This window comes from Ursus maritimus, unplaced genomic scaffold (genome assembly GCF_017311325.1).
Source record: "Ursus maritimus isolate PB19 unplaced genomic scaffold, ASM1731132v1 scaffold_11, whole genome shotgun sequence".
Taxonomy (NCBI): Eukaryota; Metazoa; Chordata; class Mammalia; order Carnivora; family Ursidae; genus Ursus; species Ursus maritimus.
Window position 1 is genome coordinate 7,766,824 of NW_024423453.1, and position 21,320 is coordinate 7,788,143.

At 35.3% G+C, this 21,320-nt stretch overlaps 1 protein-coding gene across 6 annotated transcripts; it reads left to right on the top strand.

The window, feature by feature from the left end:
- The first annotated feature begins 64 nt into the window (after positions 1-64).
- Positions 65-19,643, top strand: LARP7 (La ribonucleoprotein 7, transcriptional regulator). Of its 6 annotated transcripts, none has more exons than XM_008689446.2 (14): positions 65-218; positions 7,100-7,303; positions 7,631-7,731; positions 7,811-7,894; positions 8,026-8,190; positions 8,284-8,377; positions 8,456-8,806; positions 8,889-9,033; positions 10,713-10,861; positions 11,689-11,807; positions 14,836-14,995; positions 15,209-15,300; positions 19,038-19,082; positions 19,506-19,643. In XM_008689446.2, exons 2-14 carry the CDS (start codon positions 7,102-7,104, stop codon positions 19,545-19,547), a joined length of 1,749 nt encoding a protein of 582 aa, XP_008687668.1. In that variant the 5' UTR covers positions 65-218; positions 7,100-7,101; the 3' UTR covers positions 19,548-19,643. The 6 variants fall into 6 exon arrangements, with proteins under 6 accessions (XP_008687668.1, XP_008687665.1, XP_008687669.1 ...); XM_008689443.2 differs by having other exon boundaries at positions 66-218; positions 8,453-8,806; XM_008689444.2 differs by lacking the exon at positions 65-218 and adding an exon at positions 478-593 and having other exon boundaries at positions 8,453-8,806.
- Positions 19,644-21,320: the final 1,677 nt, after the last annotated feature.

Genomic DNA, 21,320 nt, shown 5'->3' on the forward strand with positions numbered 1-21,320 from the left:
AGGCTCTTTGGCCAGCCGGGTAATCCGACGCCCCGCCCCCTGCGCCAGCTAACGCCTGTGACGTAAGCGACGGACGCTTGGTCTCCGTGCTCGTCTTTTCCAAGGCATACCGGAGAACGGTGTCGCTCAACTTATGACGCGGAAGCCAGGATAAGGTTCTGGAGACGAAAAGGTTGAAGGACGCGATCACCGGCCTAGTATTTTGGGAATTGAGCGGAGTAAGTTCCAAGTAGACTGTAGATAATGTCTCTCAGGTTGACTGAGGTTTCAATTCCTCTAAGTCCTTTTTCACGCAGTCCGTTCTATCATCTCTCGTCCTTTTTTCACTTCGTCACCTCCCGCAAACCCATCAGTTTGCTTTTCCTAGTTCTCTGCGCATGCGCAAAAGTTTTTTGGCAGCCCTTGTAGTTCCAGTTTTCAGAGATTGGGGGCGCGTATTGTCCGGCGTTGGGAGATTGGGGGCCCGCCCGGCGTTTGGCTGCGTACTTGGGAAGGGACGGGTGCCGAGATGGGCCGTAGACAAGGATGAAATTGCCTTCGTAGGTCTGAGTCTTGGCGGCCAAACGATAGCGAACGTGAGGACTTGTTTTAAAGTTAGTCGTTTTCTTTTTAAGGATTCTAGTTTTTGTCATCAAAGAATCGAAATCCAGTTACGGAAGGGAGCTAACAAATTATAAGTGTCAAGTGAAGTGTACTGAGCGCTCTAATAGATGTGCTTGAGGGAAAATGGATAAGGAGATAATAAATTAGGGGAGACATGGTGGTGGAAAGCAACAGAGTAAGATGCCATTTAACATGGGCCTTGAAAACTGAATAGGGGTTTGTAGGGGCTTGTAAGGCAAGTAAGACAAGACTAATTCAAAAAAGCAAAGGCACAAAAAAGCAGGGGTGTTCTGGTACCTTGAACGGTCAGCCGTGACTAAAACAATGACTTAACGTTTTTGCCACACCATTTCCTCTAAAAACGATGAAGGCTGTGGATGAGCTTCCCAGGAAGATTTATGCACATGTCAAGACATGTTACGTATAATTTTGTTGGGAAATTGTGAAACACTTTGAAATGGCCAAGAAAAGAAATACTGGATATTTTGTCTATCTCACTCTCCCAGGTTATCTCTTTCATTGTCATTGAGCTATTTTACATTTGTGGAAGTTGTAGAAAATGATTATAATGGAAATTAGTCTTGCAGTTAGTTTTGCAATTATTGCCCTAACCAGTTTTGCATCTATTGACAAATTCCTTTCGGTGTTCCTGATTGTTTATGTATTTTAATTCTCCTTTGAACTAGTTTTTTTTTTAATATAATATCTTTAAATTTATTATTTATTTATTTTAAGTGGGCCTCACACCCAATATGGGCCTTGAACTTAAGACTCTGGGATTGAGTCTCATGTTCTACTGACTGAGCCAGCTAAACGCCCCCTCCTGGAACCAGTTTGTAACACTTAACTAGTTCCGTGATTAATTACTTAAATAAAATATTTGACATGTGTTCATTTTGTATTAATTTATATACAAAGTCCTTTGTTTAAAATTTATCTTTTAACAGTTTCACAGAATTTACAAGAATGTTTGAAACTCGCCCAAAATTCCATGGACTTTAGGTTAAGAATATCTGAGTCAGAGGGGCACCTGGGTGGCTCAGTCATTAAGCCTTCAGCCCAGGACGTGATCCCAGGGTCCTGGGATCGACCTCCGCATCAGGCTCCCTGCTTTGCTGGGAGCCTGCTTCTTCCTCTCCCACTCCCCCTGCTTGTGTTCCCTCTCTCGCTGGCTGTCTTTCTGTATCTGTCAAATAAATAAATAAATAAATAAAATCTTTTTAAAAAATTTTTTTAAAAAAAGAAAAAATATCTGAGTCAGAACGTAGAATGCATCATGACAGGCTATAAAAGGTTCTACGAAAAGGTAGGCAAATATGAGGGAGCCAGACTTAACTGGAGCTTGTTTGCTTACCCAAGCTTGTTTTTAGCCAGCTAGTTTTGGCCAGTTCACTTAATCTTTAAGTCTCTGTAAACAAAACAAAACAAAAAAAAGTTGGAAGAAACTACCTAATTGAGATTGTGAGGATTTAAAACAATATATGTAAAGTAACTGGCATTGTTACACAGTACTTTTATTGTTTGTTTAAAGTCCCTGCTTAGAAGCCAGTTAGATGTCACTGACTCTAAAAATTTTTAAACTTACGTATTATAGGAAGGTGCTAAGGAGAAGGTGGTCGTGAAAAAATCAAGTCTGGATCTCCTAAAGGTGCCTCATTCAGCTCTGATGACAATTTCTTGGCCTTCATACTCGGCTTCCAGGAGTAAGAGGCAGAGGCAAGCTCCTGCTCTGGAAAGGCCTGGACCATATGACTCACCCCTAGGCAGGGGGACATGAGTCTGTGCATTACGTGCTTCAGTCTCACCATCAAGAAATCCCGACCATTGATGGCTATGAAATAATTACATATAATGTTAGTTAGGGATTCCTCAAAACTAACAAATCAGCCTGCAGTCAGCCTCCACAGCCAAACTGTCTCAACTTCTATGGGATCCACCACAGGTTTTTATTCCGTTTAATACTAAATAGAAACCATGAACATAGCAATTTGGTTATTCCAGCTCATGAAACATGTTATGGATTAGAAGAAGATAATCATCATTAAGGAGGGCACGTGATGTAATGAGCACTGGGTATTGTATAAGACTGATGAATCACTGACCTCTTTGTATGTTAACTAATTGCATTTAAATTTTTAAAAGGTGCTAAGGAATTTTTAATGTTGGAAGTTTTAACAAAATCATAAAATTAGATCCGTGTTTTAGACAAGTTTACAGCTTATGAGAAGGATAAATGACTTCTAGAACAGTTTATAAATTGTTCCCATATAATAGTGACACTCGTGGAAAATATTGGAGGGAGATAAAAGCCGTCTCAAAAGTTGAATTGGTAGGACTTAGTGACTGATAAATGTTTTAAAATGGTAATAATGTTACATTTTATCAAGTGTGTGAGAAAGTAAGACTTAGAGGATCAAGACTAACAAAAGTAACTTCCTAATTTTCGCACAGCCTTTGCGTTGGTAAGTTAAATTGTACCATATCTTGTTACTTTGTGTTAATCAGAATCTTCCTCATATATATATATACACTTATATATGTGTGTATATATGTGTGTGTGTGTATATATATATAAAGGTATATTTGGTTATAGAATATATTAAGATCACAAATTGCAGACATATTTTAGGCACACTAGATAAGAGTTTTAGAACTTAATTTTCCAAGTCACAAAAATAATCCTTAGGTGAGGGGATGAAGGAAGAATGATGGAAAAAATCTGATTTCAGGAAAATTTTGACTTTCTGCACTTCTGCAGTTTTGCCCTCTATTTCCTTAGATGATGGCTGTAACAAGGAAAGGAATTGGAGAGCTGGTGGTCTGTCCTTTATAATTTGGAGTTTTTACAGAAGGGAAAGTTAGCATTGGATCCTTCTGTATTGATAATTTGTAGCTTCCATTTGTGTTTTATATGTAAACCTACTCCCTTTCAAAAGAACTTGAAATGCTTAACACTTTGCAGTATGAGATCCTTTAAATACATTAATTATTTAAGAAGTGTTTAGGCTGTGATCACGCTAAAGTTCCTGCCTTCATAGTTTTTGCATTCTAGTGGGGTAGACAGACACTAAAATTATAATTACAGGTAGCAACAAGAGGATACAAGGATACAAAGTGGTGATGGAATGAGTAGGGTTAAGACTGTCAGTTCAGAAATGTTTTAGATTGAGTGAAAGAAAGGCCTCTCTGGGAAAGTGACATTTATAGATAGAGACCTGAATGAACAGAGAAGTAATCCCTGCAGATGTGGTGGGGAGGGTGAAGAGAACAGCAAGAGCGAAGGCCTTGAAATGGGAATGGCCTTAGCATGTTTAAAGGAATGGTATATCATAGTTGGAGTGAGCCTGTTGGAAAGAATTTTAAGAAATGAAGTTAAATATCCCCAGGCCAGATCGAATAGTGCCTAGTAGGCCACAGGAAGGACTTTGGATTTTGAGTATGGTAAGAAACCTTTGGAGGATTTTGTCCAAGACATTGATATGCTCTGATTTATGTATTTAAATGATTATTCTGGCTACTATCTGGAGAATTGATAATGGAAGTTCCAGTGTTCTTGCAGTAGTTCAGGCAAGACACAATGATAGCGTGGACCAAGTGGTTGTGATAAAATAAAAAGTATTCTTATTCAGGATGTATTTTATGTAGAGCTAACAAATATGCTCCTGGATTTGTTGTGGTGTATGAGGAAAAGGAGGAGGATTTCAGAATTTTTGGCTTTCACCAATATTGTGATTGGTGTTTTCCGAGATGGGAAAAACAGGGCAAAAACAGGTATGTTAAAATTTGAGAGTTCAATTTTGCCATTTTATGTAAGAGAAATACTTAAGGTAAAAAAGTGGAGGTGTCAAATGGACAACTGAGTATTGGAATGGGGGGAGCAAATGGGAGAAGTCAGCGCTGAAGAAGAGAGATTCATGAAACATCAGCATGGAGCTAAAGAGCTTAAAGCCAGAGACCCTCAGAAAGGGTATGTGTGTAGGTAAGTAGGGAGCCCAAGACTGAATGCAGTTCTGGGTAGCATATAAAGGTAGAGCAAAGTGGGATGGTCCAGAAAAGGAAATTGAGAAGAAGGAAAATTCTGGAAGCCAAATGATGAAAATACTTTCAAGGAGGGAGTTTAATTGCAGATGCTGCTGAGGGGTCCATTAGTCAGTGGAGATCACTGTTTTCAGTTTCGCTAGAATGGTGGAAAGGGAAGCCTGACAGGATGGGTTGAAGGGAGAATATGGGGTGACGAATGTGGTTATTCAGCACTAAATGGCACCTGACTGGTTTTTTTTGAATGATTGATTCGGACGAGTAGCTCCATTTTATATGCATTTCAATGAGTACTTTACTTGCATATTTTCAAAATTGGCACTTGGTTAATCAACTGCAGCGTGTTTTAAAAGTGCCAAAATACTCTTTGGTTGATTTTGGTGAGAATGGTGAGAATGGTGAGAATGCGTGTTTAGTTGGAGATTTGAAGTGAAATGGCATTAATGGCTTTGTACTCTCATACTGGATGTAACTTTGAAATACATTTTCTGTTTCTGTTACTCTGCAGCATTGCTCCTGGAGTAACTGTTTGTGGCCCACAGGCTGAAGGGGATACAAATAGGCTTTGGTATTATGTTTACTGAGTGTTGGAGGATGACGCAGGGATGCCTGGGTGGCTCAGTGGGTCCACGTCTGCCTTAGGCTCGGGTCATGATCCCAGGGTCCTGGATCATCATCAGGCTCCTTGCTCAGCGGGGAGCGTTTCTCCCTCTGCCTGCTTTTCCTTCTGCCTGCTGCTCCCCCTGCTTGTGCTTGCTCACTCTCTCTGACAAATATGACAAAAAAAAAAAGGAGGAGGATACAAGGCAGACTTCTTCATCTCATCTGGAGCCCCAGCACTTACCCGAACTCCGCAATTAATCTGGATCTACTTTCCTCCTCTTTACCTACAACAGACATGTGTGACTTCTATAGATACGGGCCACAGTGTTTTAGGTCACCTTGATATGTAAAAGCCTTAGCAGCATTTCCCACCAATCTTGGATGTCATCTCATTGCATAGGCCCAAGGCCTGCATACCAACCAAGAGTGGCTCCCACTGCGGTGCAACAGAGGAGACAAAAAACTCCCCATATGTCTTAACTCTTCTGTGTCCAAGAAGACCATATTTTAGGAGCCTGGGAAATACATGTTTAGGGTTTTTCTGAGGCAGGCCTGCACCATCCTGGGCCCTATGTTAAGCCTTTGTTCATTTACTTTTTTGTGTATATGTACCCCTAATGATTCAATGAAGATGACACAATTCATTCAACCAATTTTTGAGTGACTACTCTGTGCCAGGGAATAGGAATGCATCAGTAAACAAAACAGACAAAAACCTGATTACATTCTACAAAGGAAAAAGAATAAAATTGTACAAAAATGTTGGAAAATAAGTGCAATGAGAAAAAACAAGACAAGGGAGATAAGGAATGTTTGTCCAGAAATTAGCAGTTTTAAATATGGCTGTGGTAGGGGACTTCGTTGATGTGACATTTGAACAGGACTTCAGCAAGTGAGGGACTGAGCCATGTTATCTAGGCGTTAAGTGTTCGAGAACAGCAAATTCAGAAGGCCCTCAGTTGAAGATATGACAGCTGAATTTTAAGAAAAAGGTAGTTGACCAGTATGGCTGGAGCTGAGGGAACAAAGAGGCATGCAAAGTGACTCAAGGAAGGAAGAGCTCGGGAATTTCTGTCCAAGAAATAAACACTGGGATGGGAATGTGCCCCAGAAAGAAAAAGCCAGTTCTATAGCTTACCACTTGAATTCTGCTTCTAGTGAACAGAAATTAACAGTTAAGGGGCACCCCGGGTGGCTCAGTAAGTAGAGCATGGGGCTTTTGATCTTAGGGTTGTAAATTCAAGGCACACTTTGGGCTCAGAGATTACTTTAAAAAATCTTGGAGCACCTGGGTGGCTCAGTTGGCTAAGGATCTGCCTTCCGCTCAGGTCATGCATGTTCCTGGGATCCTGGGATTGAGCCCTGCTTCTCACCTCTGCCCCCCCCTCCTTTCTCAACTAAATCTTGAATAAAAGACCACACCTATTCAATTAAATAAAATCTTAAAACATTTAAAGAATCAAAAACGAGAATCAGCTTATTTCATTGCTCCTTTCTTGAGTCTGTTGAGATGGAGGATGACTGAATCCCCTCTTCTTATACTTCAAGTAGACATTTTGATACTCTATGAATACAATCTGGTAAAGTGCAGCAAAAACTAAAGCTATAATTTATGACAATGGAGGTAATTTTAAAAGTAAAAACAAGGCCAATGAAACGTAAACAGGTAAGAGACTGGAAAAGATCAAAAAATTTAAAAAACACAAGGCTGATGAAAATTCCCACAGCTAATTGCCAAGTGTTACCCCAAAGTTTGTCAGACTTTGTCTATTAAACTTTCAGGCAATTAAAGGCTAATGAGTATTTTCCTGTTATTACTTGGGATGTAAATATTTACTTTTTTTTCAATGAACAGGAATGGAAACTGAAAGTGGAAATCAAGAAAAGGCAATGGAAGAAGAAAGCACTGAAAAGAAAAAAGAAGTAGAAAAAAAGAAACGATCACGAGTTAAACAAGTGCTTGCAGATATTGCTAAGCAAGTGGACTTCTGGTTTGGAGATGCAAATCTTCACAAGGATAGATTTCTTCGAGAGCAAATAGAAAAGTCCAGAGACGGATGTAAGTTCACTTAACTGTACAGTGGAACCAATTTACAGCATGTGGCACTTGACGTCTGGGTTAAGTTGTGCCCAATACTGGGCTTAGAGGTTACTATTTTATAATAGTTTTGCCTGTGTTTATTGATTTAATTCACACAAGGCATATTATTGAGTCCAAATCCAAAAAGTTTGTGAATGTGATTACTTAATTTTTATGCATGAGTAAAGTCATGGGTATGCCTACCCAAATAAATCTAGAGAGGCAGATTTAATTACCAAAATACATTTGACCTCTGTCTAGCAGTTAATTACATTTATATTCTATATTAACTTTTGCATTTGTTAGATGTTGATATATCACTCCTCGTGTCTTTCAACAAAATGAAAAAACTGACCACAGATGGAAAGTTAATAGCCAGAGCACTGAAAAGCTCATCTGTTGTGGAGGTAATAATTTATTACAACTTATTGTATCAATTATATTAGTTTGAAATGTGATTATTAACCTCATGTACCCATTTCAAAGCTGGACTTAGAAGGCACGAGAATCAGGAGAAAAAAGCCATTGGGTGAACGACCAAAGGATGAGGATGAACGGACAGTGTATGTGGTAAGCCATTTTTAAGAAAAGCTCAAAGCTGGCGAGTGCAGTCAAAGAATGACAGAAATATTTTTATATTACAAGTAAAACTTTATTGACCTTGAAAAAGTACTTATATTTAATTTTGTTTCTAATTATAGGAATTGCTTCCCAAAAATGTTAATCACAGTTGGATTGAAAGAGTATTTGGGAAATGTGGCAATGTTGTTTATATAAGCATACCACATTATAAATCTACTGGAGATCCAAAGGGATTTGCCTTTGTAGAATTTGAAACAAAAGAACAAGCAGCAAAAGCTATTGAGGTAGGTCCAGAACCTAAAAGGAAAAGCAAAAAAAAAAAAATCAAGTTGTTTTAAATAGTAATAAAATTAGGTTTTAATTTATTGATTTTTCAGTTTCTTAACAACCCACCAGAAGAAGCACCAAGAAAACCCGGTATATTTCCTAAGACAGTAAAAAATAAGCCCATTCCAGGACTTAGAGTATCAGGTAATTAAATTTAATATAAATATTTAAGTAAACGTAGTTGAAGGAAAATGAAAACTAATCATAATATTGTTACAGAAGAAAAGAAAAAGAAGAAGAAGAAGAAAGGCCGAATGAAGAAGGAAGACAATATCCAGACCAAAGAGTCAAATATGGACACAAGTAAGGAGAGCGTCGGTAAAGTGAAAAGATCCAGGACCACATCTGAGGGATCAGAAGTAGAGATAACTGAACCCCAAAAGCCACCCTCGAAAAAAAAGAAAAAACGGGAAAGACAGGAAGTAACCAGCTTACCTGTAGTGAGAACAGGGAAGAGGAAGAGAAGCATCTCCGAAGAAGCAGAATACTCAACTCCCAGGTCAAAAGTAAAGAAAATAACTCAGAAAGACAACATTAAAAAAGAAGACTTAGAAATTTCCAAAGAGAACAAAGGTATTGACAACTTTAAGGTAAATGTTAGATAAATAAATACAAGGATTTTCTTACACTTAACTGTTTATTTTGGTATTTTAAGATTTGGAAGTCTCTACTGAAGAGGAAAAGGATACTGGAGATGTAAAAGATGGATCCCTTTTAAAAGCAAAAAGGAAACATAAGAAAAAACACAAAGAGAGACACAAAATGGGAGAAGAGGTTATACCATTAAGAGTCCTCTCCAAGTAAGTAGATGATACAATTCTGTTGAAAACTTGACACTCTCCATCACCATTGCTAAAGTGCAATTCCAATTTGTATTTAACAGAGTTGCATATTAGCAACAGTCATGGCATGGGGCCAATATCTGCACAGGTGATGGGTTTAAGGTGACTGAGGAATAAAAAGGAACCACCACACTAAAACATGGAAGCACTTATTTTTATCATGTCACAGCAAGTGCCTCCATGTTAAAGTAGAGGGCGTTCCTTAACATAATTAAAGATACAGAAGATAACAGCTTAAATATAAATATACCAGAGAGGCACTTCCATGAGGCGCTCTTAAATCTTGTAAACTTCAAAAACGTAAAAGTAAGACTTACCATCACTAAAACATGGAAGCACTTACTTTTTTAGTATCAAAGCAAGTACATCCACGTTTAAGTGGTGGGGAGCCCAGTCTTGGAAAAAGGTGAATCGTGAACATTCTTTAACCTGTAAAGTAAGATTTGTAATAAAATTGTGTCCATTTGGAGACACCTCCACTGAAACATGGAAGCACTTACTTTTGTTTTACACAGCAGGTACCCCCATGTTAAAGCAAAGGGTTCCCCCTTGGGCTCTATAAATTAACAAACTTGTTGTATTACATTTGGAAGAATAATTTGGGTTCACTTCTACTAAAACATGGAAGCACTTACTATTTCAAAAGTCAAAGAAAGTACTTCCATGTTAAAGTTAAAGGGAGTCCAATCCACTCGAGGGGTGGAAGCCAAATTAAAAAAAAAAACAAAATCACCAAAACACCATACCTTTAGGAAGAAAGTTTTTCTTTTTTCAATTGTACTCCCGAAGTGTGCTGTCCTCCCCGTGAAGGTTAAAAGGCAAGGACTTCAGGCACTTGTATTTATACTATTCTTAACTGCTGAATTCCTTTTGCCTTTTTATCTCAGAGAATCATTACAAGAGCTTTTTGTTATTCTAATGTATCAGCTCACAGGGAATGTATGATCCTGGGTGGGTCTGGATACTTTTTTTTTTTTTTGAAGTATACAGATGTCAATAATAACTGCTAAGACCATTACCACAAGATATCCTCCTCTTTAAGAAAAAAAAATCCCCTATCTGCTTGTTTGATGGCATAGATTAGAGTAACAATGAATGCTCCTTGGGAGCCTGGAGAGGCATTGTGTTTCTATCTGGAGGAGCTCTAGCTGTTTGAAGAAACATCTACATGTTAAATGTATGTAAATAAATAAAATGCTTCCATGGGGAGTTTTTTTCTTCTTAGAAATTCCTTTTGATTCAAGTAAATACTAAGGAATGTTATCTCTCAAATTGGAAGCAGTTTAACAAATAATCTTTAAATTATAATCGGCCTTTATTCCTCCATAGATGACTAATTGTTACCAGTTAATTAATTCAAAGCTTTTATTTTCATAAATAAAAGCATTTGAAGCATACTCAAGAATTGAATTGCCAAATTTAAAACATTTAATCTGAATGTTGGGTCAGGGGAACCTTCCATTTTCATATTTCCTGGATCACTTGGGACTCAAGAAGTAATTTGAATGTATGTATTTAAAGAAGGAAAAGTTAGGAGGAGTGGTTACAAGATACTGCGAATGTATATTATTTAGATAATTACTTTTCATTTGCTCATTTGTGTTCACTACTTCAAAAGTACATTCTTTTCATTACAGGAGCGAATGGATGGATTTGAAAAAAGAGTATTTAGCACTGCAAAAGGCCAGCATGGCTTCTTTAAAAAAAACAATATCCCAAATAAAATTGGAGTCAAAAATGGAAACAAACGGCGTACCTACTACATCTGAGATAAAAAATGAAAAAAGTAAACAGCACTATGATAGTTTTTGTAGCATTTTATTGTATTTATATACTAACATACTATTTCTGAATTATTATAGGATAAACCTTAATTTTTAAATACTTAAATATACAGTGGTAGTTATTAGAACAATTACTGATTTGTCATGGTGTCCAGATGTGCTATTTATGCTTGCTATAAGAATATTTGAAGTGGTGGTTACAAAATCTTTTTTTTCCGGAGCTGACCCAGAAGAGCATGTGACTCTTGATTTCAGGGTCGTGTGTTTGAGACCTACATTGGGTATGATTTAAGTTTTCAGTCTTAATCAAATTTAGTAATGAGGACCTAATTTTATAAATTGAGCAAGTTTGTAGTAACAAAAATTGTAATTTCTCATCTGTAATTTTATCCTAATATATTAAGGTGTATTTTGAATTCTTTTATGTTAAAAATACAAATTTTCACATTTTAATCATAATGTTTATGGAATACATATTATTTTGTTACTGTTTATTTCTTTATTAACTAAAGTACTTTATTATTTGATTAAGGGAAAGGGGGCCCAGTTTTTTTGTTTGTTTAAGGTTTTACCTGTGTTCCTCTAACAACACTTTTCAATTAGAGTGATTAAAGTTTTGGTATTTTATTTCATGGTAATCTGCCATAAGCAGTATGGCATCCAGCATAACTTACTAAATTACTTTAATTATTTTACAATTAAATTTAAATCAAGTAAATTTGAATTAATTATTTAAATCAGCCTAAGAAGTCATTGTTATTCCCAAGTGGGCCTACTAAGTGTTAAGTGTAAGAGGCTTATTTCTGGTCTTTCCTTTTCAAATCAACAGCAAAGAGTGAAGAGAGTTGTCCCCAGGAAAAAGTTAATGCAGCAGGACCTCAGTTTGTGAGTGGCGTGATTGTGAAGATCATTAGCACTGAGCCTCTACCTGGCAGAAAACAAGTCAGGGTAATGCTTTTGTGTGTCAAGGGTAGTTGTTGCTCTTTCCCCTTTAAAATGTCCCCGTGTGAAAATCTTTTGCCTTATAGAAAACAAACCAAATCAAATTAGGTTTTATTCCTCTGTGGAAAAATACTTGTAGGATTTGATTCCACAGTAACTCTTGTGTTTGACTTGAAGCAAAATCTGAAGTCCGAAATTCTTCACTGGATCAGATTTGCAACAAGTACAGTTAACATCCTTCTATAGAACTGCACTTTGTGCTTATTTTTCTTGGTGCCCTTAATGGTTGATTATTGTGTAGTTGAATGAGCAAGCCTTACTGTGGCCATTATAACTTAAAAGAATAAAAATAGTATGGTGCTGTCTGAATATTACTTATTTAGAGGACTGACGTTATCTGTTTTCAGAGAAAATGGGTTTAAAAAATACTTCATGTGAAAACGTTTTAAAGATTTAATCGAGTTCATCTGAAATTATTTTGAACTTTTAGTCATCTGCTGTCGTCTGATTTTTGTAGCAAACTAAAGAGTTTGTAATTTTTTTTTCATTAGAACTCTTAGCTTTCAATAGATTCCTGAAAGATTTTGTGACTTAAAAAAGTCAACTATTTTCATATAAAAGGGATAATATACTTACTTTTAACTTAACATAAACTGTTTTGTCTGTTAGTCCTCTTAGAAATTGAAATTTTTTCCTGGGAGAATTCTCGCAGGATTTTTGGAGAAAAGGGCTTTTGTTAATTTTATTTTTTTAATGTTTTTGTTATTTTCAGTTTGTGCTGTTTTAAAAATGTGAAACAATTACAGAAAAGTTAAAATATTTTGAAAAGCTACAAAAATTTTGTATGGGTGTGGAAATAGAGTTTTACGTAATTTACAAATTATTACATTACTGCTCTACAATGTTTTTTTACTTAACATATTTTATCTTCGAACAACCTTTTGTACCAACCCAACAGTATTTCTTTCTTACTGACATATTCCCGTGTAAAATGTCCTATGGCATAGCAAGTATATTTAAAATTGTTACACTGGCATTCGTCACCATGTACTATGTTTTGATTTTGCATAAGACTTCTACCAGTCGCAGTTTTTAACTTGCATAAATGAGGTTGTTCACTGTATCTGAATGAAATCCTGTTTCTATCCTGTAAAATCCTGTAGCTGTCACTAACACAAAAATTTAGATTCTGTTTAAGATTTTGGTGAGGGATTTGGCAAATGCCAAATTGGTATTACCAGCTTGAATTTCAGAGTATGGTAGCAGCATAGAATTTCAGGTCAGAAGGATTAAAAACCGAGGATGTAAATGATGCTGTGGTTAGTCAGGTTGCAAAAGATTTAAACATAAAATTAGGCAAAGTTTGCTATTTGGAATAATTGTCCATAGACTTTAATTATATTCATCAGAGACTTTTTATTATCTACATAGTAAGTATATCAATTAAGCATTTGTCATTTATCATCATCAAAATCATAAAATCAAGTTAGTAGTTACTTATATTTTCCTGGCACAAAAACTGAGTTATAATGATGGTTACTGCTGTCTGACTTACCCTTTTGATTACCAGGCTAATTTGTCTTTTAAAGAAGGGTTTTTAGTCATGAGATTAGCCTAAAATTGTAATGTATATGTGGTAAATACCTTTTGAATTGTAGTAGTCTATCTGATAAATCAGTTACAGAATTTACTACTACCAGTTAATACATTCAGATTTCATCAACTTGGTACCAATTATTTATCTTGCTTTTTGTCTAAATTTAGTACTTAATTATATAGAGAAATGGGATGGATTGACCAGTATATTTCTCCCCACTTATATTTTTCATTGAATTGGCAATCATTTATTAAGTGCCTATTTTGAGATAGGCAGTATGTGAAGAGTAGGGATGAGTTAAGACTTAGTCCCTGGCTTTGTAGGTTTTTACTGCTTATTGTTTATTATTAATAAACTTCTTATTTTATGATCAAATAATATTTTCACATATTGCTCAGTTTTTCTCTGTAATTCAGACATTAAAAATCCAGTATCTAAAAGTAATCTAAATTTCTTGTGGCTTGAAATTTGGGTCAAAAAGAAAGGAAGCCAGATGGGTTAAAACGCTTTTTTTAAGGTTGGGAATCTCCAGTAATTTCTTTAGCTTTCGGAATGGAAGTTGATGAATGAAGAATTATGTAACATTCCTGCATAATTGCTTTGTTTACACCTCAGAACATGCTGGGAAAAAATGATTAGAAATGCAGGAATCTTGTTAATTTGCCCTCACAGCAGGCATTATAGGTAAAACTTTTCCTTGCTGTGTGCCCACTACTTGTTCCAAGGAGATTGTTTAAGTATTTCATCAGAAACTATGAGCTCTTGAACTATATTCCTATAGCCGGAACCTAGGATTTTTGTAGGTTCCCAGGAAACCTTTTTATGAGTTCGAAAAAGTTGAATGTTTTTTTCATGCATTTTACATCATAAGTGATTTTCTACAGATGAGCCTAAACACCTTGTCCACCAACCTATTGTGGGTTTTTTGTTTTTTATTTTTATTCATTATTGTAACTACACCAGGACATGGAACCCTCTTCTTGTTTTTCGGGGATTGGGGAAATTACTTGTACATTCTGCCCTACAAATCTGTTGTCCTTGTGGAGTGTTCCCATTCTAGCTAATATTTTAGGATTGTGCTTGATTAAAAGAAAGTTATGGTCAAAGTTCCCAACGTTGTTGAAGTCAGTTTTTAAGAGTATTTGTGTTTTACGTGTGCCTTGCTGACTCAGTCAATGGAGTGTAGGGCTCATGATCTTGGGGTTTTGAGTTCGAGCTCCACATCAGATGTTAGAGATTAGTTAAAAACAAAAAATCATTAAAAGAAAATAGTTGTGTATATTTTAGAAGAAATGTTTAACGTAGGTTAGTTACTCATTTTAAACTGTATATGGTTTTTTTTATATAGTACATTCTGGCACAACCATGGGAATAATTTTAGAATTATTGTGAAACATTTTAATTATTTATTTAAAGTCTTTTTCAATTCTAATACAGGATACTTTGGCAGCAATCTCAGAAGTTGTTTACGTTGATTTGCTAGAAGGAGATACAGAGTGCCATGCTAGATTTAGAACTCCTGAGGATGCTCGAGCAGTAATAAGCGCATATGCAGAAATTAAAAAGAAACACTGCTGGAACCTCGAGATCCTTTCTGGTAAAAATTCATAGAATCCTCTTTTTTAATAACTCTTATTTAGGGGTGATAGTATTATATTTGCTGAGTTTGGCTACTAAAACTAGTTTTCTTTTCATATTCTGATACACATAAAGTAGTATTAAATATACTCAGCTACAGTTTTTTTAAATGTGATTAATGCCTTGAATATGTTTTTTCATATTATCAGTGATCATTGTTTTTGTTTTTAAGGTGACCATGAGCAGAGGTATTGGCAGAAGATTTTGGTAGATAGGCAGGCCAAACTTAATCAGCCTCGTGAAAAGAAAAGAGGCACTGAGAAGGTAATTCAATTTTTGGTGTTTGTTGTTGTCCTTCTTTGGTAGCCTAAATTCAACATTCCATTGAAGTTTTCTGAAAGTCAGTAACGTGTACCCCTAAAATAACTTTGGTTTTGCTAGACACGACAAAATTTTACATGGTATATACTGCATTTTAGATTGTGAGAGAATACTTGTTTTTCCAGATTTTGAAATACATGAAATTAGAATTATTTTCCCCATAAGGATATAATTTAGAGTCTTCTTGTTTTCTGTTCTATTGTAACTAGTGGTGGCAATTTAATTTAAACAGTACTGATTTCTAGCTTCTGTGTTTTATAGTTTGATACTAAATGATTATTTAAAGATTGTCTTAATGGTAAAACACAATGTGTTTAAGAGTGTAGTTTTTAAAGATATGAGCCTCCACAGATAATATTGGTAAACTTTATGCATAAGGTTTGCTGTAGCAATGATAAGCTTTATTCCTTTTTCTCTAGAATACTCAACAAGTGAAGGCGATAAGCTTAAATACATTAAATAATTTAAAGCAAGACTCTCAGTAATTTTGTTTTAAAGGACAGTGAGTAATTTATCATACTTATTGTTGCTTGTGAGCTGTCACGTTTATGCTTTTAAAACAAATTATACGCGTAAAGATTAGTACATCTTACGTGCTTTTAGGACAAGTTAGGACACATAAAAACTAATACTATTATCAAAATTTTTTAATGCGTATTAGAAGATAAAAATATGAAAAGTTAAGCATTCTTCTATGATTCGTTAGCACTTGAAATCATCCTTCTGTAGTTCAGGTTTGTTGATTTGGGATTCTATTTATATAGTTCCTTTGTTTTATTAAATAAAAATCAAGTGCTTTTTCATCAGCCTTGCATTGCCTAGGATTCACTAGAATTTAAGATTATTTGGGGGGAGGTTTCCTACTGTTCTTTGTTAATCTGTTTGCATGAATACAGACTGAATTTGCTGAAATGTGGGAAGACCTCCTTCCTCCCTAAAGACTCTTTCACGTCTATGAGGTGTTAATTTCAAAGCCTGCTTGAGATTATTTAAATGTTAAAATCATTGATCCAGAACTCACAACTAAAACCAAATCACTTTGTTAAGTAATAGTTATCCTTCTAATTGGTGTGAAGTTTCATTTAAGTTGTATATGTTTTTAAAAGTAGGAGTTAGTCATTTTGTTTTCCAGAAAGATCGGACCTCCATAAATTTAAGGGGAGGAAATAAACACTGACTAGGGAGTTTTATAAATTGGGTTGGAACACAATGTTGTAGCTCTATTCAGTTGGAAAGTTGTTTTCTGAATTCATTTATCTCTTGCATGACCAAGCTTTTTTTTAGCATGATTAGTTTCATAAACAATCTAGGATCCTAGCGGAAACTATGAAAGTAGCTAGTTGGCTTCTGTCACAAAGTGAAAATAAGGTACCACACAAAGTGGGTATTGTACAGGCTTTTCAGAGGAGGCAATTAGTAAGTCAATCGACTTTTTTGATAATTCATTTAATTAATGTTTTTTGAGTGGTCATTTTTGTTGCCCACTATTCTAGGAACTGGAGGTAGAGCCACGAGTAACAAAAGTCCCTGTTTTTATGAAGTTTACAGAGGAACAATTTAGGTTAGGTGATGACAGGTGCTGTGTAGAATAATCAAATTAAAGGATATCATGAGATAGCTTTCCATCAGGTGAGGTTGTCTGGGAAGTTCTCTGTGAAAGTGACATTAAGACAGATCTTAGGAAAGTGACCAAGCAAGCGGGAGAGTTTAAAGGCACATCTTTCCAGGCACAGGAAGCAGAAACTGCAGAAGCCTTGAAGGGAAGGAGGCCATTATAGCTAGAATCCTGGGAGTAAGCACCTTATTAAAGGAAGTTAAATATTTAGAAAAAAATTTAGCAGCCAGAAGTATGACATTAGCAGTTTGCTCATGACAGCTCAACATTTCCACAGTAATATTCCATTACTTGGTCCATAATTGAATTAAAGAAAAGGACTGAAATCAACTCCTGGTTCTTAATTTTCACCTTATGAAGCAGGAGACTGGGGACAGTTTCCTAAGCCCCAATCAGTTTATACAGAATTAAAAGACAAAAAAGAGGAATAGGTGAAGGAAAAAGTTATTTTCTACATATGGTATTTTTACATATAAAAATCAAGTGTGGTAAAGATCTCTCACAAAAGATCAGTAAGATGAAGGAAGTATCTGCCAGATAGGGTCTCTCTCATTCTTGCTAGACCCAGCCTTTGTAGTCTTCCCTATCACTCTGAGCACATTGGTAAAATTAGATAACAGCTACTGGAGACAGAGTGAGTCTTCTCTCATTTGTCTTTATCTTTTAAAGCATATTTGAAATGTTTTTATCAACAAGGTCTTTTCTCTACAAATTACCAGTAGTCAGATATTCAGCAGGTAAAGACAGAATTCACAAAATCTGTGAACAGAGTTATAAATTACTTAAATTTTGACTCACTTCACTGATGAATAGGCTTTTAGTTTAATCTTAAAGTGACTCCCTAGAATAACAACAAATACAGGGTCCCCCTATTTTCGTTTCCAAAGTAACCAGACCTTAAATATATCCCATAAACCTGTACTTGCAAGCCCTGATTCTGACTTTGCTGAAGTCTAGAGACCTTTGAAATGACCTTGGTGAATGTGGTACTCATGTGGCAGTCACTGTTTTCTATCATAAACAGACAATTTGGTGACCTGGGCAACTTCTGAATTTTTTTTTCTTTATGCTTGTTTTTTTAACTTGTCCAGCCAGTCTATCTGTAGACTGACTCTCAGTCTTTAACTTTTAAGTAAACTTTTAATAATTTAGTAAACATTTTAAGAAACTAAAAAATAAATAAATAAAAGTGACTTCCTGCCAATGGCCACAGTCACCAAACACTAATGAAACTCTAGTGAATACTTACTAGAATCTGTATTTTTAAGAGAACAAGATTTTCATTTCTTCCAAAGCTACAGAAGATATTTAAAATTTTTACATCAAGAAAACTTTTGGAATATTTAGCCATCTTAAATGGTCTTCTACATTCTACATAATTTCATTTGCCTTCTTTAAAAATATTAAAGGGGCACCTGACTGGCTCAGTCAGTGGAATGTGTGATTCTTAATCTTGGAGTTGTGAGTTCAAGCCCCCACATGGGTATAGAGATTACTTAAAAATAAAATCTTTTTTTAAAATTTTAAAAACGAAAATAAAATATTAAAGTATTTATATAAGGGTATAATAAATAATAAGTATTCTTAATAGCAGATCCATAGTTGAAATATTTTGATTTCCAAATTTGTAAGCAAACTTTTGTGTAGTACTCAGCGCAAAATATACTGTCTCATTCAAATAATGATTATTCAAATAATTAACACTCAAGCCCAGGGGGATATGAAACAGCCAACTAATGTGTGTGCTAAATCCTCCTAAAAGGTTAAAAATTGCCAGCATGGAGTGGCTGTTTTTAATTCAAAAATTCTTAGTGATGTGGAAGGAAAGCGGGAGTGTTATAGTAATTCTTAGATTTAATATCTATTATACTTAATAAACCATAATCCTAAACAGTTCTCTCTGTAATTGATATTTGGGCTAAGCTTCATTTATCTGATTCGTCTACCTTTCCCTCTTTTAAAAAAATTTTATTCAAACTGATAGTTGTGAAATTTTTTTTACTCATAATTATCTTTTTGTTTTAGGTATCCAATACATTATAATTTCTAATTTCTTTCTCCGCAGTTAATCACCAAAGCTGAAAAGATTAGACTCGCAAAAACGCAACAAGCAAGTAAACATATTAGATTTTCTGAATATGATTGAGAAACAGTTTTGGTTCACCTCTTAAGATTTCACTGGATACTTGAACTTTTCTTAGGAAATCCATTTTATTTTGGTAGTAATAAATAGTGTTTTTCTGAAACCTAAGTTAATTAGAAGAAATACCTTTGTTCTTTAACTTGTAAGACTTTTCTTCAGACAAGTACATTGTATACCACAGTTTTTCATTAAACATTTTATTTGCTGAAATTATCTCATATAAATCAACCTCAGAGTGATTTAGTAAATATGTTTTGAACATTATCATTAATTTTGTTGTCTTTATATTACAAAAACGATATTTGCAAAAATACTACATAGTTTAGAAAAAAATGCTTGACAGTGGACTCACTGTACTTCTTATTTTGTAATTTGCTTTTTTCTTTTCAGATATCTAGGATGTCTTTTCATGTTGACTTATACGGAGACTAATGTGTGATATTTCATTCTGTTCATTGCACATTGCTTATCTGAGCTTCCACTGAATGGGTCATATGAATTGTTTCCAATTAAAATGTTAAAAAAGTATTGATTTGTTTCTCATAAGTGAAATTAAACATTTTATTTTGTCTAACCAAAATAAAAATTACCAGATGCTGTGAACACGGGGAGAAAAAAATCTAAGAATTAGCCTTAGACATAACTGAACTCTATCATTTTATTCAGAAAAATCTCAGACCTGGAGTATTTAAGGTGTTAGAACTGAACCTATAGGATGTATTCATTACTGGATCTTAATCCCCTATCAGAATATGAAAAACATACTCTGGACAGCCAAGGGGTTTATTTCCTCGGGCTACAAACTATTTGTAGTTCCATCAGCTTTGTCCAAAAGTAGGCCTAATTTGGTGCCCTTTCTGTGCATTGTGGAAGACCCAAAGTCAGGAAACTATTTACTTCTGTGGGCCAAGGATTTGAGGAAATTGGCTACCTCACTGCTTGGGGTGACAGTAGCTTATTACTAGTAAAAATAGGTATCTAGCAAGTTGCCACTGACTCCTTTTTTTCTCTGTGAAGGAAATCTAATATACACACTCTAATGGAGGAAAAGAAAGATCTGTAAGTAGTTGCTAAACCGTATTATGAGGATTATGACCACATAGGCTTCAGATGTTCCGTAATAATCAAAAGTTAGACGTCTGTTTCAAGGATTCAAGTGATATCAGTGAGGACGATCTTAAAGTGACTTTGGAAAGGTTATCGAGTAAAATTTCAGAAATTTTCCCCTTGGCAGTTTTTAAACAAGATAAGTGCTCATTCAACAACTATCTTTGGCTGCTTTTAGCACTTGGGAGATATTAGTGAAGCAAATCAGACAAAGATCCCTCTCTTCATGGGCCTTATAATCCAGGGATAGATGGAGACAGTAAACAAAAATAAGTAAAAGTTACATACTTTGTTAGGTAACTCCTCAGGACAAACAGAAAAGGTGAAGGAGGAGACACCGCATTTGTTTGTTTATTCTTCTGTTTATTCTTTATTTCATTTAATTAAAAGAATATTTAGCCCCTACTACATATTAGACCCTGAAACTATAGACTTTAGAGATACAGAGAAAAGGTAAGGTGCTCTGCCCTTGAGGAGTATACAGCCTTGGGGAAGACAGACAAGCCAACATAATTATAATACAAGGTAAATGACGTGACAAGTAGCTCCAGATGATCTGGGATAGTTCCTGAGAGCTAAGTCACAATTTTGAAGAACCTTCCAAGGTTTCTGTGAACCTTTGATCTTTTGGGTAAGTGAATTTCCTTTTTCTCCAACACTTAGCACATATTAATTGCTTGATAGATATTGTTTCCTTGAGTTGAACTGAATGTATGTTTCCGGTGGTTCCCCAAGGGCAGATGTTATGATTGACTTGCATGAGGGATCCGTTGTTTCTGTACTTGATGATTCCTCTATTCACTTTCTTTTTCTTTTTTTTTTTTTTTTTTTCTAAGTGCCTCCTTGTGTTCCTGTCTTTGTGCATTTCGGTGGGATTTGCTTTCGTAACTGCAAAAATAATTTTATTTGAGCATCTTGCATTAGCTCAGTACCGCTCACTCGTTGGCCATTGTCTATTGTTAGTAGTTGTTGAACCTGAAGTGCTTATCAAAGATTATAATAGCTAGCTAGTCTGAGATTTAAGCTCAGTTTCTCTTACTCTAAAGACCACACATTTTTTTTAAAGATTTTATTTATTTGACAGAGAGAGTGAGAGAG